The sequence below is a fragment of the Astatotilapia calliptera genome, chromosome 11, assembly GCF_900246225.1.
Source record: "Astatotilapia calliptera chromosome 11, fAstCal1.2, whole genome shotgun sequence".
Taxonomy (NCBI): Eukaryota; Metazoa; Chordata; class Actinopteri; order Cichliformes; family Cichlidae; genus Astatotilapia; species Astatotilapia calliptera.
Genome location: NC_039312.1, coordinates 22,207,032 through 22,231,144, shown reverse-complemented (window position 1 = coordinate 22,231,144; position 24,113 = coordinate 22,207,032). Strand labels below are relative to the sequence as shown.

The window sequence follows — 24,113 nt, the reverse complement described above, 5'->3', positions numbered from 1 at the left end:
CTTCTCTTTCTTTGTCTCTCTTAGCTTTCAGCGCCACCTTTTCAGCTCTTCTTTCACACTAAACTCTGTTCAATAAGGTGTGTAAGAGCACAGCAAAGATTGGGGAGGGTCCAGTTGCATAAAGAGATTTGATAGGGAAATACAGTAATGAAAATGAACAAAAAGGCTGCCAGTGCTTCTGGCACAGTCTAAAAGTGCGTCGGCCCACTGGGCTCTTTACCACTATGCGACAACTCGACTTGAGGATTCAGTGGATACCAGGTGGCTGGTGTGCTTGATAATACTCATGACATAGCTAAAATTAAATTAATGACTGATCTAATTAAATCTTAAGTCAAGAAGCCAGCTTTAAAAATGTTTGATATATTTTTCTGTATTTTTACGTTTGTAACTATCCATGCATACTCACTCCATCGTAAGCTTGCTGACGCTGTCTAATGTGTCCAGGTGCGCTCGATCAAACTCATCCTGATACCTCTCCATCCTCAGCGCTTTCAGCCAATCACTGACTGTCACCACTGACGATAAGTCTGTGGGAGTGGGGCTGAGCAGCGGCTGGGAGCAGCTTCTGTAAATGTCAAAAATGAGAGCACGAGAATCCATAACTGCAGCAGATTGTGCATCACCTGCTGCCTCGGATATGCTTTGCAGGTGCGTTTGCCAGGAGCTGGCGTCTCACCGAGTTGGCTCAGCTTTGAGGGACGCAGGGTGCCTGATGAGTCGATCCAGAGAAGACAGGACTGAGTCGAAACCTGGTCGGTCTGCCCGCTCGGCCTGCCAGCACTGAAGCATTAGAGAGTGGAGGGCAGGGGGGCAGTTGTGGGGGGCCGGGAGACGGTACTGATCTGCTACTGCCTTCATCACCTGCAGACACAAAGAGGAAGGCATCAGACAGAAGTAGGGCAGATGGAGTCTTGTGCAATTAGCCTCCATGAAAGGTCACAGATCTCTCAGAGCTTTCAAGAATGACTAAGAGAAAATTATGCAAATTTCATCAGTTTGGCATTTTGTCACCGTTTAAATATGCCTGTTGTGTAACAGGAGGAGGGGGAGGAAAGTACATTTAAGTACTGGAGGGCCACATTTGTGTAATAATACGTTTATTCCTCTAGATTACTGAAATATTGTACATAATGAAGGCTGTTTTAACAGCTTAAGCATTTAAAATATGATTTACACAGCACAAATTTATCTTTATTTTGCAGATACAGTATTTTCTGCATCTGTCAGCGTCGGTAGTGATTTGATTTTATTGGTACTTTATTGCTACATGATGCACTGAATGCAAAATTTAGGAGATTTTTTGTTAAAAACTTCACATTGGCTGAGAAAGGCAGATAATAATGCCTAATCCATGAGCTTGGCGAAACTTTAATTTGGGCTAAAGAAGGACTTGATTAGATCACTGTGATCCCATTTATTGACTTCATGAGCACCTCATTCTTATGAATGATATGAATGCTATAGCTCAGGAACAGCTGGAAGGAATATTTATGGTGCAAATATCCGTTTGTACTCGAAGATGAAGTTCAAGATCACTTTGATGTCACGTTTTTGGATGTATCTGAAGAACTTATATGCAAAATATGAAAAGAAAATCCCAAAGGTCAAAAGTCAGCTTCACTTTGACATCATAATGTTAAATACACTTTTCTGTCTAATATTTAAAACATGAGCAGAGGGCACCCTTTAGTCCAATACTGAATTGCTTTTGTTGATATGTAATTTCTTGAACACTTTATTAAATTATGTATTATAAGACTTTTAAAAAACTCAGATGTAAATTGCCACCTGACAAGTTAATGGAAGAACACAACAGCAAAGCAGTAATTCAAGTTAACTGTATATTGTTACACCATAATAAAGATAAGTGCACTATACCAAGGGTTTTGCACATTTGCTTCTTTAACAATTCAGGAAACATTTTTCTTCATACTCACCTCTTGATTGCTCATGTCCCAGTACGGACGCTCTCCGTAGGACATAACTTCCCACATCAGTATTCCAAAGCTCCAGACATCACTAGCTGAGCTGAACTTGCGATGCTGAAATGCTTCAGGTGCCGTCCATCTCACAGGAATCTTACTGCCCTGATAGATGAAAACAGAGCAAAAAACATATACAGTCACTCAGTGATGATGGAAACCAAGCTAAAAGGCGCTCCTTCCCTTCTAACCTACCAGTGAGGCAGTGTAAGTTGGTATGTTGTGGTCCAAGCCCCTCATAAGCCTGGAGAGGCCAAAATCAGATACTTTACAGACCAGGTTGGAGTTGACCAACACGTTCCTGGCCGCCAGGTCTCGGTGAACAAAGTTTCTCTCAGAGAGGTAACGCATCCCTGCTCCAACTCCCCTGAGCATCCCGACAAGCTGGAGGACACTGAACTGACCTTCGTTCTCCTGAAGAAATTAAGAGACATGATGGAGAAAAAAAAGTCTCCAGTGTGGTGTAACATGTGCAGGAATTCCTGACAGTGCGTTGTTTTCCTCACCCTGAGGAAGGCATCCAGGGGCCCGTTCTCCATGAACTCAGTGATGATCCTCTCTGGAGGGGTACGGGTGATAACACCCTCTAGTTTCAGGACATTGGGGTGGTCAAACTGTCCCAGGACTCCTGCTTCACTGAGGAACATCCCCTTCTCTCTGTCTGATGCCCCCCAGCGCAGAGTCTTCACTGCTACCAGCACTTCCCTGCGACCCAGCGGATGGTAACGACCACGAGAAACCTCGCCAAATTGGGCTGTAATGGAATAAACACGGAGGAGATTACACTGTGCTGCTGCCAGCATGTAACAACAGCAAGATTTAAAAGAAAGGAGACCATGAAACGTACCTGCACCAATCACCTCCTCGATCTTGAGGTGAGTTGGGTCGATCTCACGGGCAAATTCTTTGACGGCCTCGCTAGGGTCCTCATAAGTGGATGGGTCAACGTAATACTTAACTCCACCTGGGAACAAGAAATCTACTTTTGAAAAACTGATTCAGAACTTTTAGTCCTTTACTTTAGACATGTAATCCCAAAAACAAGGTAAAAATGATCTTTTATAATGCAAAGCTGATGAGCTTTACTTTACACACAGATAGCATTTCTTTGTATTATTCATTTAATAATAAACATATAGAGCATCTTTATTTTTTTCCTGTAAAAAAACAATGAATCCCAAAATAAATAATTCATTTTATTATATTTCACTCACCTCTGTTACTGATGTACCTCTGGAGTCGGTCACTGTATGGACTCTCCCTCCTCTTACTGCCATGTAAAAGCAGTCAAAAACTGAAATACCAGATTAAAACATACATGCATTCATCTGTTATGGCATTTATACCACAACCAACCTGCGAAATACCACCACAACCACAATGGCTGCCACGACAAGGAGAAACGCGGCCCCACCCATGACTGAGCCCACCAGCAGAGGAAGCCGGGTCTGGATTTGCTGTGAATGCTCCTCTGCGGGAGAGAAAATGAAACACCTTCAGCTATCAAGTTCAGATGTGCTTTTATTGGATATACAGACCACTTTATCTTTAGTTACAGCGATATATGTTCTATTTGAAAGTTTGATATTGATGTTAATACTGAGGCAGAGATGTTTTCTTAGTATTAAAAATGACAAAATAACTACAGAGAGATGTTTGCTGTGTTCATACCGAGGTGTTTAACCTCTTAATTTTTGAATTCAGGTGTTTTCAATCCTATTCCCACAGGTGCAGCCATGCAGCCTGTTTTTAGAAACATCTGTAAAAGCATAGGTCATTCTAAATGCCCCACTGAGGTCGAGTGTGGGAACTTATTCCTCCTAGCTATTCCACAATCAACGGTAAGTTGTATTATTGCGAAGTGAATACGCTCAGGAACCACAGCAGCTCGGGCAGGAAGTGGCAGACCATGTTAAGTTATAGCACAAGGTCACTGAGACGCACCTTTCTGCTGATTCAATAACTGCTGAGTTTCAAACCTCTGACGTTAACACCAACACAGAAACTGGTTCACGGTGTGGGTTTCCATGGCCAAGCAGCTGCTGCAGGTGAAATCTGTAGGTGGCCCAGGACATGTATCCATATAGTGTAACTTTGGCCCTTCTAGTGGCACCATCCCGGTTCTAATTGTGGGTTTTTGAGGTTGAATTCTTTCTTTTTCAGGTGTTCAGAGTTTTGTTATGTCTTTTTTATTTTTGAGGATTTTTGGAGCCTTTAGTTCTTGTTTTAATTTAGTCAGTTTTAGAGTTTAGAAGTGTTCCTTCAATAGTTCCTGTCTCAACGTCCTGTGTCTGCTCACTCTTTAGCTCCGGTTTCTAACTTACTCTTTTATTTTGGCAGTCATTTCTCTCCTGCGCTTCGATTCTTTCCCCTCCTGTCTCGCTGTCTTTGATTATTATCACCTTTAATTTTGCTACCCTGGTGTGTCCACTTTTTCTAATTATATCACATCTAGTCGCTGATAGCTGGTTTTGTGCTTCTGGTTTGCAACACAGTCTTCTCATTTCTACATGATTAAGTTTACATTGAGCAAAATAAAGTGCACTGAAAATGATTCACAGTTTATTCTTTGTTCCCTAGTTTCTCTAACTGCTATCCTGAATTTATCATGCTATCCTGACATCTTCCTCTGGTCTTACTCTTACTATTTTTTATGTGAATGGTAAGGCCTTATATTAACCGCTAAGCTTTGTATTACATATAGTAATGCAACTTCACTGAGATGAATGTAACTGCAGTTACAGTAATTGAAAGCTGCCCCAGCTTTTGTCTGTTTTTCCTTTGTAAATGCTTGTTTTTGTACTAAGTACAGTTGTGCACACCCACACTCAAACAACAGCATGTGCATTTATTTTAATGCTTATGCCAATATGATCTTTTGACAGTTTTCTATAATCATTTCAAATCAGTTCAATTCAGTTGTATTTATATAGCATCAAATCACAACAACAGTTGCCTCAACATGCTTTCTATTGTAAGGGACAGACCCTACAATAACAGAATATATACTTTTTTCTTAAACTATAAAAAAATTAATGACTGTGTGCATTACCTAGAGGCAGCGTCGTGAAGTAGATGGTGTTGCTGTAGGGCCCGTAGCCTCGCTCATTTCGAGCTCTGATCTGGAAGGCGTAGATGGAGCCGGGAATCAGAGACTTGACGGTCACTGTGTTAGTCTCACTGTACACAGTCAATGCGCTGTCCACGTCTGAACCCTGACGAACAGAGAGGAAGGGTCTGTTGTTTGGGCTCAGTTTGTTTTGTGTACAATCACGGCCAGTATGTTCAGTAAAGGATGCCTTTGTGTGTATTTACCCAGCGAACACTTAAACCACCGTTGTTTTGTTGTTTGAATGCCATACTGTGTTATGGTGGAAAAAATGGTTCCATTATAAAACATCTTGTTGCCTGCGCAGGCTGGCCATTGTGAACACGAGTTAATGTTCTTCTTGTAGTTTCTAGCACATTTTTGTACATTATAATTTTGTCAGTTAAACAAAGAAATCTAAATAATTCTGGTAATACTGGAAGAGTAAGACAGGCTGCAGTCAAAACAGCAAGATCATGCTCACTGCTGTGAAAACAGGCCAGCTCACTAATAAAGAATACACCACACGTCGGGTAGGTAGAGAGATGCTTGTAGTCACGGTGAAAGTCAAGAGGCCCATAAAAGCTCACCATCCAGTACAAGATGGTCTTCTGCTACAGATTTGATGTGTATTCAGAGATGCTCTCTGCATACCAAGGCTGCAACAGGTGGTTATTTGGGATGATGTTACTTTCTAATCAGCATCAAGGAGTTTGACTATTCTCCTTTGACTTCTGGGATCAGCAAGACATTTTCACCCAGAAAACCTGATCTTTTCTCTTTTTTGAACCATCCATCCATCCATTCGCTTCCGCTTATCCTTTTCAGGGTCGAGGGGGGCGCTGGAGCCTATCCCAGCTGTCATAGGGCGAGAGGCAGGGTACACCCTGGACAGGTCACCAGTCTGTCGCAGGGCCAACACACAGGGACAGACAACCATTCGCACTCACATTCATTCGCACATTCACACCTAGTGACAATTTGGATTATCCAATTAACCTATCCCCACAAGTTGCATGTCTTTGGACGGTGGGAGGAAGCCGGAGTACCCGGAGGGAACCCACGCAAACATGAGGAGAACATGCAAACTCCACACAGAAAGACCCCGGCCTGATGGTGGAATTGAACTCAGGACCTTCTTGCTGTGCGGCAACGGTGCCAACCACCGTGCCACCGTGCTGCCCTTTTTTGAACCACTCTCTTTAATTTCTAAAAACCCTGCCACGTTCAAAGTCACTGAATTCACCTTTCTTCCTCATCCTGATGCTCAGTTTGAATTTCAGCTGGTTATCTTGACCACGTCTACATACCTAAACGTGCTGAGCTTCACGTAATTGGCTGATTAGATATTTGTGTTAAAAACATGTTTATGGCAAAACCAGTCCATAGAGTTGATACTGCATCTGTCTCATCACAACCATTTCGTAACCAAATAACTTGGTTTTGTAAGAGAGGTTGTGACGTCCCCTCACAACCAGCTGCTATCAAACTGAAAAACGAATGCTGAAACCTTCTGCCGGTATGTGTGACTTCACTGAACATACCTTGTCATAGTATCTGAGCTGATACTCCAGGATGTCTCCATTAGGCCTGTCTGGCTGAGGCCACGACAGAGTGATGGAGTCCGGGGCCCGGCTCAGCTGGTGCATCATAGGAACGGTACTGGGAACTGTGGGTGACAAGAGACGATACTTGAGCACGTTAAAACAGGAGAGCTGTTAGTTCACAAGTGACAGTGCCCACATGAGGGCAGTGTTACAAAACATGTAGACAGAATTCAGTTGAGCGTAAAAGTGAAGTAGGAGTTTTTATGGTGCACCAGTCAGGATCTAGTTTCACTCAGTGAGCTGGGAGCAGTTAAAGGGAACTTTCTGGCATTCCATTCATTTGATCAATAAGCTCTGAGAGCACTCACAGGAAGATTTTAGATAATGTGAGCTCATTGAACCTCCGAGCCAGTCTTGATCGGTTTCATGGAAAATTGTATAATGGTGTACTTGGTGTGCACAATGCCCCATTCTCCTCTCCTTTGCCCACTCATCTGCTTTCATCTTTCTTTCTCTCCGTCTCTTTGTCTTCCCATCTCTCATTTGTCCCTTTCTTCCTCCACAGTGACCATAATGGGATCTGACAGGATTTTGTAACCTCGAGCAACCTCCCGTTCAGAGAGCAGGAGCAGAAAACATGGAGCAAAGAGACCGAAAGAGAGGGGAGGAGGAGGGGGAGAGAAAACTGACACACACACACACACACACACACACACACACACACACACACACACACACACACACACACAATCTACGCAAACGTCATCATCAGAGCGTCTCTTCCTCTTTCATCTCATCTTTTTCATCGTCTCCGTCCTGTTCTCACCTGACTGGCTCGTAGTGAAATTGATGCTTGAGTATCGAACAGGGAAAGGACTCAAAGCTGACACTTCATTCATGGCTTGCACCTGTCAATACCAAGAACACACAGATGTGAATTTCAAAGCCTTTTTCTCCCCATTTATATTTATGACACGCTTCAACGTTTGAGAAACAAAGACAGACACGTGCAGCGTCCACTATGACAGGTCAACAAACGCCAGGAAATGGGGAAATATCTGTCCATTATGAATAAGGAATAAGCGATGCTTTAGTCAAGGTATGCCGAACTAAATATTAAATGTTGGTGTGTATTTACTGATGCGGCACTTATAATAAAATAATAGAGCACAGTGGATTCATCTCATCTGTGGGTCCAGGAAGTGCTTCAAACTTTGAGTGAGATAAGACAAGGAAGAATCTTCCGTTTTTCCACAGCACCTGTATGAGATACGTGACCCTGGTCAGCAGGTTGTTGAGGGTGACCTTGGTTTGTTTCAGGTTGGTCTGGGAGGGGCTGAAGGTGACGCCCTCCCCACACCAAGAGCACAAAGCCGAGTTGGTGAAGGTCGGTGACGGACAGATGCGACACACCACCCCGTACCACACCTCACTTCGGCCTCCCATGTCCACCGGAGGGCGCCACCTCAAGGAAACCCCACCATCGCCGCTCTCATACTCCCAGGTCAGAGAGACAGGAGCAGACGGAGGAGCTGCGGAGAAAGCAGAGATGGGGAGAATGGGAGGAGTTTGACATACATAATGCAAGCGGTGGACTCTAAGATGGAAGCATCTGGTAAAATGTTTAAGATATGAAAGAACCTGCAGGCTGGCAAAGACATTTATGCAATGAAAAGTAATGGAAAGAACTTTATAAAATAGTTTGATGGTGAGGCAATTTCGTATGAACGAGCGTAGGAAAGTTTCATTCTTAACAGGTTTTTCTGTTGGTGCAATTTAAAGATTAAAATAGTCTTTAAAAGCAAAAGGATTTTGTTCCATTGACTGTGTATCTCGGTTCTCACAGTCTGAGCAAATGACAAATGACTCCAATGAGGCCCCTTGAACGCCTCGCAGAGGAGCCAGGCGTAAACAAACAAACAGACAAAGCTCACTTGTGCAGGCAGAAGAGTTGGCATCGCTGGCGGCCCGGTAAAAGCCGCTGCGACATTCACACACACTCGATCCCTCATGGCTGGTTCGGCTGTTGGATGGGCACACAGTGCAGGGAATAGAGCCTGAAATAGACTTAAAGTAGCCCACAGGACAGGCTGTAAGGAGACATGAAGACAGAAGAGAGGTTGTGTTTTATTAACAGCTTGCGGTTATATAAATAAAGTGATCACTGCTCCATTAGCGGTGTTCACTGCTATGAGTTTGCAGGTTTAAACTATGAAATGCTGCAGCTGCTGTTAAAGAAACAAGCTTAAATTTGGGCTCAGATGCACATACCACTATTTTTTTTTATATGGTCAGAAAATAACACACTGATAACATTCAAGCCAGTTAAGAATAGCCAGCACTTGGATTTGTCGCTGAAATACATTAATAAAAGTTCAGCTGACCAAATATCTTTTGCGCTCAGACTAGCTTCTTCTGGACCTTTCAGTGATATCACACCGTCTTTCTCAAAGCTCAGTTGTCAGTGCACTGTTGAAGTAGATAATGGAAAGTAATCTGCATGACATTCAAAGCGAAAACTTGGGAAGACCTCAGCAAGCGGACCTTCAGTTAAGATTGCTTTGTCAACTCTGATTGCAAGGTGCAGCTGATACTCACAGGTTCACTGAAAGTGCACGTGTACATCATGTGCGACGTAGTTTAAATTGAACATCTGGCATTATTCAGACAATTCAGATTTTGTTTTATGTAAGGTCTTTGCGATCTGTATTATGTGCAGCTCAGAAGTCACGAATATCAAAAAAACATACAAAAAAACCCTCATACTTAATCCCTTTTTATTGCTCCCCTCATTTTGTCCAGAACAAAATCAAACTGCAGTAACTGGTTTGGGGTTAAGCATCAATTTCAGCTTGGCTTGTGGTTCCCATTGGTTCAAAAGTTCATCTGAAAGGCAGCGGTCTCTTGTTTGTTGTTGGCTTAACCCGGAACTATCATTAACTTTTGTTTATAGAGGAAGTGGCCAGCAAACCGACAGTCACATACACACACACAAAGACACACACGAAAGGTCATAGTGAGCGTTTTGAAGGTGGAGGTTGACTTATTTACCTCATCTGCACCACTCTCCTCCTGGACAATAAGCAATACGATGATATTACTTACAGAAGCGTTAGTTTACTTCAGCATAAAGACTGTAAACAGGAGGAGACGGTTTAGCCACAGTCTCATGTGGTAAAAGCAATTAATGATAAATATTTATACACACCATAATTAGGAGTTTGAGTGTGTTGATTTGTGAGCTGTAAGGCTGCTGTAGGGCAGATTTGTCTCACTTTGGACAGAATTGGATGTTTTTATTCTCCTTTTGCAGTATTTATGCTAACCTGGCCTAACCGACTGCTTATATGATTTGTATTTATCGTACAAAGAGCAGCAGAGAGAGTGGTGTCAGCCCTTCTAGCAAGTAAGAGTAGAAAATATTTTCCCTAAGTGTTAAAACACTCCTTTAAAGTTTTTTAACTTGTCTAACTTGTCTGAGTTAATATCGCAACTCAAGCGTGGAAGATCGTTCTTGACCTACCTAACAATAACCTCTGTAATCCCTTCATGGCAGCAGTTTTTGTCTGACGACGGTGGTCTCTTTCAGCAGAGTAATGCACCCAGTATTTGAGGAATATGTAAAGGAGTTCAAGGTGCTGTGTAGCCTGTATCAGTGTGACAGATTCACTTTCACCCTACCGAACTTCAAGGATCTGATGCTAACGTCTGGTGCCTGATACCACACGACACCTTCAGAAGTCTCGTGAAGCCCACGCCTCGATGGATCAGAGCTATTTCAGCAGCACGAGGGAGGCCAACACAATATTAGGATTGTGATTCTAAAGTTGCGGCAGAACTGTGTAAAGATATTTATTAAGTACTAAACAATCCTTCTACAGTACGGTGCCTTATATAATGAGCCACTCCTAATTTCTTTATATTTTCTTAAAAACGAGCCAGATTTTCCTGTAATTTCTGTAAAGTTATCTTGAGCATTAGTTCTCTTTCAAGGTTTTTCTTTGCACGCTGGTTGTTTTTTTTCACTCCAGTCCTTGTACATACCAAGCCATTTTTAGAGGAATATTTTTTTGCTTATTAAGCCACTTAACACCGACCTATGAATCAAGTACAAAAAGGCACCAAAGTCAAGGGATTGACCAGTGTTGTGTCTACACATAAGAGATAATTTCACAAGGAATCTATTTTAAATTGTATCGTTAGGCAATTTGCTCATCCTGGCCTGTCACAAAAGCATAATTCTTTTCCTGTTTCTTTAGACGAATCTTTAAAAATGGCAAAGAAAGCACAATTTGTTGGATTAAATAAAGTAGAGCTGCAATGTGTGCGATGTGTCCTCAAAACTTTTGAGTAAACTGGAAAAATAAATGACAAAGTGAGAAGTGACAGGTCTAAAAAACTATCTACAGCAGATAAACAGTAGCTGAAAGTCCTCAATAAATACATAATGAAGAGCTGACACAGGATCTGAGAGATGAATCTGACCCCTGTGATAGAAACAAATTGAAGAATAGAACAAAAATGGTCTCAGTAAAGGGGTGGGTGTTAAGGCCTAATTGCACAAGAACTGAAATTAAGATCAGTGCTAACAGGTCTTATGGAGTGATGAATCAAAATTTGTGATTTTTGGTTCAAATTATCAACATAGAATAGAGACAGGTACAACAACGAGTGTCTGCAGCCATCTCTAAAACGAGGTGGAGGCTCTGTCATGGTCAAAATTGACAGAATTATGAACACAGAAAAATATGATACACCATGCAAAATGACCTAGTAAGTGTTTCATTGGCAATGACAATGATCCCAAACAAACTAGCACTGTGCAGTAAAAGCATACCTGGATAGAAAAATACACAATGTAATGCTATTAGTTGTGGATTGGCCTCTACATTGACCTTAACATTATTGAAGCACTGTGAGATCATCTTGACAGAGACCAGAACAAAAAGGCAGCCAACATCCAAAGAAGAGCTTTGAATGTCCTTCATGAAGCCCGGAGAACGATTCCTGAAAACTTTCCTAAGAGAGTTTAGGCTGTGTGGTCATACCAATTATTAACTTTCAATGCTTACTTGTTAGAACTGTACAAGCTCTCTTGTTCCCTTATATAACAAATTTCCGTGTATGTTTGGACACATTTCAATAATTCGCTGCACGCATTCCTCATTCTCCAAGCAAAAAATAAAGAAACAAGGGTTTTCTCAAGACTTTAGCACATTACCGTAACAGGACCACTTCATTCCTAGGCAAATATTTCCCTATTAAAACATTTTATTGGCCTTTTTTTAATAAAAAGGCCTACTGTCCTCATATGTATTCAGGAATCATGTGCTGGAATTCATAATCCATTGGAACTGTCAAATCAAGTCACATTCAAGCATAAATTGATTATTTCTCTCGCTCTTTCTCTCTCATACGCACACTAACACGCACGCACGCACGCACACAAACAAATACCATTTGAACCTGCAGGCTGTGTTATATGACAGAAAAATCTGTGAAATCTGCCAGTTGTTAATGTCAACTGACCGCTGAGGTCAAGGTGACTGACACATGACTTCATGCTGCTGCCAGCCTGAGCCTCGAGTGCTCGTACTTATGAGGATTTTGAGTCCACAGCCTCCAGGTTGGTCTGCTGCCATTTTTACACTGCGAGTGTGTGTGGGCATGTGAGTGCCATTAAAGGAGTGTCGGCTAAAGGTTGCATCGTTCAAAATGTGCTCCCTTTGTCTGAAAGCTAAATGTAGAGTATGTGCGTATCCTCAGACAGACAACCTCTTGTATTGTTGAGTGCAAATGGCACACTAAAAACAAAAAAACATGACCCAGCAGTTTCATATGTTTTTGGAGCCTTACAGTACCCTCGGAGTTGGAGAATGAGAGCGAGGGCATCAGTGGGAGCAAACCCCTGACCTCGCTTATATAACCTTGTCAAGAATGCGTAGCATGTCTTAAACTTGACGTGCTAAAAGAGCGCATGGATGCATTTATGCATGCTTGGCGCTGGTGCAGCAGTGTGGGAGGGGAAGATAAGAAGGCACAAAGTGGGAAAAAAAAGTGGAGAATAAACAGATAAAAGGCTTCCTGTGTTCTCACTTGTCTCTGAGAGCGCACCTTGCTTTCAAACAGGTGTGAAGTGAGAAAAAGGAAGGGGGACTAAAATAATGCGAAGACAACAAAGAGAGAAACCAAAGTGAACATGGAGACGGATGGACTGAGACAGCTGTAGGATGAACAGCAGAATTATGTATATAAGCCTGAGATGATGGGTGACAATGAGGAAATTGAAAGTGGAAAGCAGCAGGAGGGCGACAACAGAGGAATAGAGAGGAATATAACTTCCTCCATCTTTTATGTCCCAGATGCACATTAGCAGACGTGTTCTCCTACAGCACTGACATGAAACATGACTTTGCTACAAAGCCTCTCATCACCAGCGTTATGAGCTCCCTCAACCCCCTCCTCCTCCTCCTTCCCCTCCCCCTCCTCTCCCGCATCCGCCCGATTTGAGCAGCCAATGAACGTGCAGAGCCCTCTGCCCTCTTGCTTGATCTGCATCCCTCTCTCAGTCACCCACCCAGCAATAAAACAGAAAGCGTACCACCATTATAAGCTCAGTCACAGATGCCTTTACATTACAAGTGTGCAAAAGTGCACACAGCAAAGTCCCAGCGAGCCCTGCCAACAAAACAAACGAGCGTCTCTGGCAATGACAGATATAAATATCGCTCGTTTGTTGAGGTGACTGAAAACTGAAAAGATGACACGATTAAGCGTCAGAAAATTAATCTCCGACTACACACACTTTGATAATTTATTTGTTTTTCATCTTTTCGAACCAAAGGTAAGGATTTTCTGCTTAAGTACAGTTAAAACTTTGTGCTTTTGATAGATGGAAATAAGCAATTAGCATTTTGAAAAGGGACCGTTCGCAAACAAACAATAGACGAGCTGAAAATGTGAATACCGATGTGCTTACAGCTTCACCCTAACTTTACACAAAGAAAAAACTGAGGTCTTATTTTTAAATATATAATACCTTTAAGTCTTGCTTCAAAAATCCCTGCCATGTTTTTATCATAATCCAGTGGATTACTAAATGAAGGGCAATGAAATGAAAAGGAGTGATGGGAAGAGGGCAGTGTGTGAAGGTACTGCATATAAACAGGAGCCAACTTTTATATGTCATGTTTTTCTTAATTTGCGGGTCATTTTAAAACAGCAAACCGCTCTGAAAGCAGTCAGGGATGAGATTAAGGTCATAAGGTCAGTTTGTGGCATCATTTATGAAACTAACTCACAACAAACACGACCGGGTGTGTTATTCGTGTGCTATTGCCACAGTGCATTGATGTTTACATGCAAGCGTGTATGTATTTACTGATAGACGGATGGGCGGGCGTATGGGGATAGGGATTAATTTGACAAAGGCTGCATGGAAAGAGAACGAGATTAGGCAAGAAGGATGACTGAAAACTGCATTTATTTTCTAAAGAGATAAAGAGATAAACACAAGCAGAAATAAGAAAGCCACGAGCTGAGTAATTTGATGTTAACATTGTACGTTGGTATGTAGATCACTGACCCAATTTCTGTCTTTTTTTCCTCTTCCTCTCCCTCTTTCATGCACTCATTCCCTCTTTTGGCTCCCAGCATAATCTCTCTCTGTTTCTCTCTCTCTCTCTCGCTCAGACGCACAACAAACGCACGCACACAAACACACAACAGTCACAGATGCGACCACACAACAGACTACATTCGGTAATTTAGTGGATCCTGAAAACAAGACACACACTGAATCGTGTGCTCTAATATTGTCTCTCTTCCTCGTAAGCTCCAGCAGCACTCTACCACACGTGAAAGCAAAATAATCCTTTGTTGGATTTTCACCGCTGATGCAGCGACAAAGAAAATGATTTGAAGACTCCCTCTTACATATCTTGACAAATTACTGCATTAGGCAAATCCTGCATGTTCACAGAAATCTTGGAAGGATTCAGGATTCACCGTCGCTCCCACGGTGAACATCGTGCAGTTTAACGAGGCAACCTTTTGACCTGCACACTCTTTGTCGAGCTGATGTAAACTGATTCAAAAGACAACAGTGTGCACTAAAAATGGATGTTACATAATGCAAATGACCCTAATTGTAGGTGGAGCTGTTGGAGCTGCTGGAGCTGCTGGAGCTGTGATATTTACCTAAGACCTTCACACATTAAATTTTCAGCGTGCTGACGTCTTGTTTCCTCTTCCCTGGGCCTGCATCTGCCCCTGTAAGATTTGAGCTCTCAGCCTAATAATCATGACAGCTCAGCACCGTTTCTGACTTAACAGGGATCATTTTATTTCTTTCAAAACATTTTTTTTAGTTATTACTATCCACATTTAGCAATTTGCAGTCATGTTTCTGTCTCTTCTGCTCTGTTTTTGCTGTTTTTTTTAACCATTTCCCAGGAGGCCTTTTCCAGGCTTTTTAGCTGCTAAATGCTCCAATAGGTTTGCCAGACTGCCCCTAAGTGTGTCTACATGCCTGTTTGGTGCCAAGCAGAAAGTGTACAGTGGCTTTTTTACTGAAAAAGGAGAAGTGGCAATGAACTGAACTCTGAAATTTGCTGTGATAACGTTTCATAAAGCTGGAGGATGTGCGGATTCACGTGACAGTTTTTGAGAGCCCGGCATCCCCATTTCACATGAATGTTTAAAAAAATGATTGTAATTTCTCCACCGAACTGCCCTGTGAAATATAATGAACACCATCATAAAGAGTTTTGAGTCATGTAGCGATTGATTTGATATGATGTGTATGTATTCAAGCTGATTTATCACCGCTGCATGTCAACACCCTACAGCCCAGTCGATACAGTACGTCATTGATCATTTCACTCAACTGTGTTTCTCTCAGTACTTGACCTTTACTAATAGACTGGAAAATCAATTGAATTCCAGCGCTGCTGATGAGTAGGCTTACTGACGGCTTGATGAAGAAGGGGACACAACTGCAACTGGGAAAATGTAGTCGGTATATTCTATGAGACGATTATCTACTTTGTTATTTGGTGAAGAGTGTCTGTTTGGGACTAAAGCAGACTCAAAATAATGTCACACTTGCACTCGTACGTCCTCCCCTGGCCAAATGTTCTTGTTTCTCACCACAACCTGCCTCGGGGTAGTTGGTGGATGTGTCTGTGCTGAGAGTAAGGGCTCTGGGCAAAAAATCAGGACAAACTGACATGTTGAATATTTCAGGACGTAGTCTCACGCCACATAAAATATCAACATGGCTTCAAGTAAGCTCAAAGCTCCATCTGAGCATCCGCCACAATAATCTTTGTCCTAAACCATCAACAGTCGCTTAAGGGGACTCAAGCAGAAGGTGTGTATCTGAGGATGATGCACATCCAGCAGGGACCAACTCAAGCTGCCTCAAACTACAGAACTGTTTCATGTTTGGCTGAACAGGTGTAACTGTGGCTTATGCTCGGTCATGTTTCTGCCTGTCCTCTCTACGTCTCTGTCTCCCTTGTGGGATGCAAATGTCAAAGGAGAAAAACGTCCTGATGCTGCCTGGCAGAAAAATAAAATAACAGCAGGCAGCTGCTGCGTGACGTCTGCCTCTGTTCTTATCGTTTTATAAAAGACTCCAGAAGAGTTTTTATCCCGAACTGACTTCTGAATATTTTAGTGATCATATAGAACTTGGGTGTTCTTGTAGACTTACTTGTGATAAACAAGCTCATAAATAATCAAGGGATGATCTTTTAATGTTTGTCTGCCAAAGGGCCGGCTGTGTTTTTTTAAGTGTCTGATTTTTCAGTTGGATTCTCAATTTATCTTCGGTCCAAATGTCGGAGTGTTGTTTTGGTGAGCCTGAAAAAACAGAATAATCAAGCATCATGCCCGCAGTAAACCGACTGAACTATGATGCCTGTGGTGAGTGTCTCTCACCAGGGATTTATTTTAAACCCATGGCAATGACAAATGGTTTCACAATAGATCTGACTTTGGGAGAACATCACAAGATGCAGCTCTTATTAATAACAAATAAACCTACTTTTTCAGTCAGTTTCTCACTAAGATGCTCTATAACAAAGAGAAAACCATATGCGACTAAAAGTTATGGTTGCCATCTCCTTCAAAGTCTCCTTCTGACCACTTAAACATATGCATCTGTGACTCTGCCACAGATCTCAAGCTGCACCATCAACTTCACAGTCAAACTGACCTGACCTTCTTTTAAAGGATCATCACCAGGAATGAGAGATGCAGTTATAAACAGAGACTTTTAGAAAAAGCTGCAGTCTGCAGCGCAAAGAAAGCACATCAGGACTGAAATCAACCAAGACCAGTACTCATCATCTGCCCTATTCAAAGGCTGTGGCTCCCTACAAGCTCTTCCCCTTTTTCCACAATGAAATTTGACTTGAAGTGCTTTTTTTGACACAGTGGTCAAGATCCAGTGTGTGCAGCGATTGCACACCTGTAAGTGGCCAGAACAGGTCTTCCAATCAAAACATATTTTGCTGCACAAGATTACAACCTTGAAGCAGATAGGAGGCATATTTTTTTTTATAGTTTCTGCCTACAGGCCCAGCCTCTAACCTTTTTGATTGCACCTCATATGAGTGACTAGTGGCACTGTACAAAACTATATCTATACGAAAAAAAACTTTTAAAGGAGTTTTAAAAACTATTCTTTCGTTTTCTTTTGTCCTCTCATTTGAAAAAAAAAATACCCACTATTTAGTCAGGTGTGTGCAAATTTTTTAGCAATCCATTTAATAGTGTTATCAAATCTTTCAAAAAATGAACATCCATGAAGCCATGCAGTGCAAATGCATATGGACCACACTTAAGAAACGTGCGTCCTTGCCATATTAATCTGGTTTTGCAAATAAAGGAATGCATGATCTTGCCTTGGATCTAAAAATAAAAAGCTATTAGTGCTGCATGTAGTTAAAGGCAATCATTTAACACCGATCGTAATTTTCCCATGAGACTGAGAGGTGGGATCTGATAATCTCCTACGTGCCCCTAAAAACGATGTCTTGCTTGAGGTGACAAGCCTGAGTGTGTGGTTGTCAGGTGGATTTCCAACAGCATTCATTTACATTGTAGGAGTTTAAATAGCAAGTGTAATGCAAATTTTTGTGAAAATTAAAATGAAATGCATTTAATGAAATGCATGGGCATATTAGTTAAGACTGGACACTTGAAGGCAGTGGAAATTAGTGTCAGTCAACTTCTTAAAGTGCTTTTCCCTGTATTTAAAGTGCCAGCAGCATAAAAAAAACATACAGCTTCAAACCAATAATTCAGTGCAGCACAGCTGATAATTTGCTCACTTTGCGTTACTATTAAACAGCCTTGATGTTTAATTTAAACAAGAACAAAATGTACAAGTTGTTAGAGTTAAGGAAGTTCATGCTCCAGTTTCCAAAGAGAACAAGGATCGGCTACTGTTAATAATCGTTGACGGCTGCATTGGCAGTTAACCATCTGCCTCTTTTCTCGACGTTCCCAGGGAGGCAGAGAGGACAACAATGCCAATCCACATCATTAGTCAGTGACGTGACCAACAAAACATAATCATTAAAAAAAGAAAGGAAAGAAAGAAAGCCGCAACGTGTTTGATCAGTCAGAGACAGTCACTGGAAAAGTCTTCGCTCCGGCAGCCGAGCAGCTTCGAGGAGTGATTTGTCAGTAGTTATCAATCAAACAGAGACAAACGCAAGTGGCAGGTCGGGTGCAGATGTAAAGCAAAAAGAGCATGAACACATTTCACAGCTGACTTGGCAGGACTGGAGGATTAATTGCGCTGCCATTAGTTAGACTTGAGGAATTACAGCCGTTGAAATTCCTGTGAGAATACAGTTTTTTGACTGTAATCCTCAGACGTATGTGGACGGGGTGAGCATCGGCGTCCCGGCGAGATACGCTTGTGTGTACTCACACATTCGCACAAAGACAGTCGCACAGCCCTGCCGTCACGCCCTCGGTACTTTTTTGCCTGCTCAGTTCTTTAAAGTCATTAACTTGCATCCTCCTATCTTTCATTCTCCTTCCACGTCTCCCTATTTTCCCTCCACTCTCTCTCTCCCCCTGCGGTTTCTGTCACTTGTTCACAGACGAGTGGCCATTACATCGCTATGACCTAAATGTGTCACAGTTCTCTCTCTATGACTCTCTCCCTCTCTCCCTCCTCTTGCTCTCTCCCTGCATCCCTTCGTGTCCGTCTGGACATCTATCAAATTTTTCCCCACTTCTTGCCCCTACTATTTACACCCACTTTTAAAAGCGCAACACTTTTTGACCAGTTTTGCAAATGCTGACCTCAGTATTATCGGCCTGCCTCTCCTTTGTCTCTCTGCCTCTCCACTGAAAGTCACTGGAAGAGTAAACAGTCAATATAGCACCTCTGATTTAACAGTTTCTCTGTATTTGTCCTTAAAAGTCCTGATGCAGTTGTTAAATCCCTCCAGATGCATTGCTTGGATTGTCTCGTCCTTCTTCGTCTCATCTTATCCTGACCTGACCTGTCTGCCCTCATCTCCTTCTGGTCTCTACATCAAGCACAGCAGAGTATCGGGGTGACAGCAGCTCCATTCAGTATTGATCCAGATGCTTATCTCAACAAATATCACAAAAAAAGAAAGAAAAAGAAAAGAGAGCTGGCAGGAAATCAAGCCTGGAGCTTAAGTTTTATACGTTTAGAACCAAAGCATTGCAACAGCAGTTTGTGGGTTTATCAGATGTTTCGAGCAAGATTTTTTCTTCACCAGCCACAGTGACCTCCTGGAGTCCTGCCAGGCAGCCAGCTTTGAATAAGCGCATTACCCGAAACACCACACGATTACTTTAATAGATCATGTTTGTCCCATTCAAGCAACTAAGAGAATATATGAAAAAATAAAAGAATATCTGCGATTTTGACCTTTTTTAAAATCTGTCTCTCACAGCTCTGTGACATTTATAAAAGCATATGTCTAAGCTTTGCATCAAAGAAGCATTGATTTCTTTAGTGTCCGTCAACCTGAACAGTGTCCACCGGACTCACCCAGACAGGCAGATCCATTGAGGTTCGGCTCATAACCTTCATCACAGACGCATCCACCGACGGGCACCATCCACTCTCCTTCAGCATTGCAGTGCATGCGAGGGGGCGTGTCTCCTTGTGCCTTACTGTGAGGGACACACGTCCCAGTCACAGGCACTAAAGCAGTTGGCTCGGCACCCGAGGGAGTCGGTGGATACGAAGCTAGGTAGAGGCTCGTGGCTGGACAGCGGCGGTAGAAGATAGACACCCCCATGAGGGAAACGCAAGCTCCGCTGTCGACGACGGCCAAGACAAATCTAAGAAGAAGGGGGTCAGAGAGCATTCATAAGGTTTAGTGATGCTTTTAAATCGTGAGAAACAAAGTCTCGTACAGAAATGATTACCCTTTGCGTGTGAGGGGAGCAAAGCTGCGTGTCTTAATGTTGATACGGCTGTATCTGTTGGGCTGATACTGGTGAGGTGAGCTGGGCTCCACCTTGGAAAAACTCTTATCGGCTGCGATGGTGTCGATCTTTACCCAGCCCTCCCTGGTCTCCCTCTCCCCGCTCGATGGCTGGAGAAAACACAAATTAGACAGGAGACCAAGAAAAAAAGGATAATTATTGGTCAGGAGGAAACAAAATAGCTTAAAGAGAGTGTGGCTGACATCAAGTAAACAAGGGGGAAATTATGGAGGCACTGGTTTACATATAAATATGGTCTGGAAACACATGGTAAGATTAAAGATAAGCTCAGATCGTGCTTTTTTAGTCGCAGGCATATGCATACTATGAAGTAGTTTAGTATGCAGTGTAATCACTGACTTAAGATCTGTGCAGGTCCCAGTGGGGATTCGTGCTGAAGTCCCTGCAAAGACTTTCATCTCTGCACTGCTTCCTGCTCTTCTAAAGCCCTCCTCTGATTCCTCATCAGGCTTTGATTTGCATTTTTAAAAAGCATTTGACTTCCCCAAGGAGAAACGCATTCATCTATACAAACAGAGAATCCCTCCCACTGATGTCTCCTGATGTAGTTCAGGCAATTCACAGACTCAGTAGCTCGAAAAGCAGCAGAGGAAAAGCACTAAATTAAACAACACCAACAACGCTAAGTGCTTAAATAAATAAATAAATCATATGGGAAGTGTCAGTCTTCACTGACAACACATGGGGTTCAGAGATTTTTCCGCACTCCGTAGAAAACGTTCATTGTATGTGTTAAGGATGTAATTAGTGGGGCTGAAGTGACATTTATGGAGACCACAGTGACACTAGATTGTGCTTCGCACCAGTGTAGTCTGAGGATGGTGTCACTTTTTCTTCACCAATCAGTGATTATACAATTGCTCAGTACCATGGGACATGATAGGATTCATTGTTTTGATGGAGCATTAGGGGAATAACAATCAATCACCAACACAGCTCGAGTTTAATGACTCCGTCTGCAGGTGGCCTTGCAGCAAGCGGTGACAAAAAGTCAGGATTTAACACTTGTTCAAATCAACTGTGGCCATATGAGACTCAATTAGAGATTAGTTACTCAACTTTTTATATTTCCAGTTGATGTGTTTGTGTAGTTCTTGGAGGATGCTGAGCAGCAAAACCAAACCAAAACAAACAACAGGATATCTCAGTGCAGTCTGCAGCCCAGCATGTTAGGATTAGTGCACGCAAACTGTGACGTGACTGCCTTGCAACAAGCTTTGTAAACCCACTATTACATTTGTATAAAACTGCTAAGTGCTAGAGTAAAAACTAGATAAAGTGGTGAAAGAGTTTCAAGTGGGAAATCTGTGATTAGGAAGACTTAACAGGCTGTTTATCGTCCTAATCTGTCATTGTTAGTCTATTATATGTGGTTTACTTATTTAGAGATACAGTATGTTTATTGAATGTAACGTAAAAGTCTTGATAGTTTCTATCTAATGTATCAATGTATATTTCATCTGGATGAAATATGCAAAAGAATAAAGTTAGAATAAACAACACTGATGGAGTCAGTGAAAAACATCCATCTATCCATCCATTCGCTTCCACGGGGGGCGCTGGAGCCTATCCCAACTGTCATGGGGCGAGAGGCGGGGTACACCCTGGACAGGTCACCAGTCTGTCGCAGGGCTAACACACAGAGACAGACAACCATTCGTGCTCACATTCACTCCCGCATTCACACCTAAACAGTGCTAACCACTGTGCCACCGTGCTAACAGGTAACTGTTTTCTGTCTCGCTCATGATTGTGGAGGAATTTTGCCCCATTATTCTTTACAACATTACTTCAGTTTATTAAGATTTGCAGGCAGCTCTGTTCAGGTCCCTCCACAGCATTTCAGACCTGGACTTTGACTTGGCCATTACGACACTTTGATTCTTTTCACTTTCAGCCATTCTGTTGTAGATTTGCTGCTGTGCTTGAGATCTCTGTTCTGCTGCATAACACAGTTTGGGCTAAGCTACATCTGTCTTACATTTGATTCTCAAACTATTTGCTATACAAAGAAATTAATGTTCGACTTAATGGCCGCAAGGTACCCAGGCCTTTTGGCCATAAAACAAGCCCAAATCATCACCCCTCCTCCACCATGCTTGACAGCTGCCCTATTCAAAGGATGTGACAAGACAGAAGTCTTGCGGTTTATTCACATGTAACTTTGCAGACCTGAGCCGAGCTTAGACAAGAGCCTTTTCTCCTGGGAATCCTTCTAAACAAGCCAGTATTCTGTCTTTTTCTTGATCAAATGTCATGAACTTTAACTAGCTGAGGCCTGTAGATTCAGAGATGTAGTTCTTGGGTTTTTGCCATTTCTCTGAGCATTGCATGGTCTGACCTCGAACTTGCTGGAACATCCACTCCTGAGAAGATTGCGACGTTATCTTAGCACACACCTGAATGCTCTAGAGCAGTAAACTGCCAAAACATCTGTTTTTATTGAGCTGCTCGCACTTGTTGTTGAGCAATTAATCAAATACATTTGACTTGCAGCCTTGCTGCAACTCTTACGTCTTCTGGGTGCACTGTTTCTACAGGACTACACAGAGTCACATGAAAACTTTCTTTTTCATGTGACCATCAAACTCCAACCTGAAATCTTTAATTACCAGTCATAAAACACAAAAGCCTCAATAAATTCTCACTGTTGTTACAGTTGCCATATTTAGTCTGTTTAATACTACATATGTAATTTATTTAACACTACAATTTGGCTTTTTTTTAACATTACTTACAGGTGGATTATTTTCAATCGAAGCTTAGTTTTATTAAAAATGTCTAGGTTAGAGTCCATCACTTGAGTTGCTGCTAGTTTCTTTTTTTTTCCAAGATCAGATGAGTTTGTTTATATCCAGATGTTAGAAGAGTGTTTCTAGAAATACTGCCAGAACTGGGTGAGTGTTTGCTGCCAAATTAATTGTTGGGCTTGTGAGGATGTTAAGCCCTGTGACCTGAATTTAGGCTAATGCACGAGTGGCACAAGCTTAGGCAACAAAATTTCAAAACATGCCCATCAGAGGAGAAACCTTTCGTCATCTTTTTGCCATTTTTGAGCCCCGTGCAGTAGAGACAGACAGGAAACACAGCAGGAGACAGCCGTGACATGACATGCAGTCCTACCAGCTAGCTAGAAGTCAAACATGTGCTGCTAAGGACATTTTAGCCCATGTGGTGCACATGCTTTGAATTTAGCCATCAGATTAGCTTTTCTTTTAGAACTTTTCTTTTGCTAGGTTCTGGTGCTAACCACAAACACTTTAAGGGCCCTTTTCCAACTCCAGATTATTATTCTTGAACTCTGATAATGTAGCTTTGCATTGTTCACATTTCAAAATAATTATATTTATCATATCCTGGATCTTAGTGCAGCCTATCAGTCCATCCTCTGTCTGAAACAATCAGTTTTTAGCGCTTCTCCTTTTAAGCCAACTTTCTTCTGATTGGCTATCCCTCACAATTAAACTAAGACCAGCACTGCCAAAACAAATACCAGTAAGGACACTTTTAAGCTATAAACGCAGGATATTTAGGGGAGAGGAGTGTCTCATGATTTATGAAATGAAACATCATCAATTTGCAAATTCTGAATATTTTAAAGACCACTGTGATTTTCAAAGAGTTAACACAAGAAAATGCACCTTTGAGGTTTTCATGTATTTTGAAACTCAGTTTTTTTGAAGACCTGAGATGAAAATGTGCCCATCTCTAAAGCGCCTCGGGTGAATTTCTGTTGTTTAAATGTGCTATAGGCTATAAATAAATGTGACAGTCAACACAAAAAAAATGTTCATACTTTTTTCATAGTGCATGTATAAATAAATAATTTATTTAACACAACACACAGTGTGCTACATACTGAACTCATGGGAAAGAAACGAAGTACCGATGCTTTCACGCGAGTATCAATCCAGGGACATTTGGCTCGATCTGCCAACTTCTAGTAAAAACTTCCTGAAGCTAAACACTCAGAGC

General features: G+C 42.0%; 1 protein-coding gene across 1 annotated transcript in view; it reads right to left on the bottom strand.

Annotated features, from left to right (window-relative positions):
- Positions 1-405: 405 nt before the first annotated feature.
- Positions 406-24,113, bottom strand: part of ephb6 (eph receptor B6) — a 41,215-nt gene continuing 17,507 nt past the window's right edge. Inside the window, exons 4-18 of the mRNA XM_026183944.1 lie at positions 20,058-20,227; positions 19,675-19,970; positions 8,555-8,710; positions 7,881-8,152; positions 7,447-7,528; positions 6,618-6,742; positions 5,038-5,200; positions 3,342-3,456; positions 3,200-3,255; positions 2,833-2,949; positions 2,492-2,739; positions 2,181-2,399; positions 1,941-2,090; positions 680-864; positions 406-568 (exon numbers count right to left, since the gene is read on the bottom strand). Of these exons, the coding sequence (XP_026039729.1) occupies positions 406-568; positions 680-864; positions 1,941-2,090; positions 2,181-2,399; positions 2,492-2,739; positions 2,833-2,949; positions 3,200-3,255; positions 3,342-3,456; positions 5,038-5,200; positions 6,618-6,742; positions 7,447-7,528; positions 7,881-8,152; positions 8,555-8,710; positions 19,675-19,970; positions 20,058-20,227 (2,517 nt within the window). The remainder of the gene's footprint in view (positions 569-679; positions 865-1,940; positions 2,091-2,180; positions 2,400-2,491; positions 2,740-2,832; positions 2,950-3,199; positions 3,256-3,341; positions 3,457-5,037; positions 5,201-6,617; positions 6,743-7,446; positions 7,529-7,880; positions 8,153-8,554; positions 8,711-19,674; positions 19,971-20,057; positions 20,228-24,113) is intronic.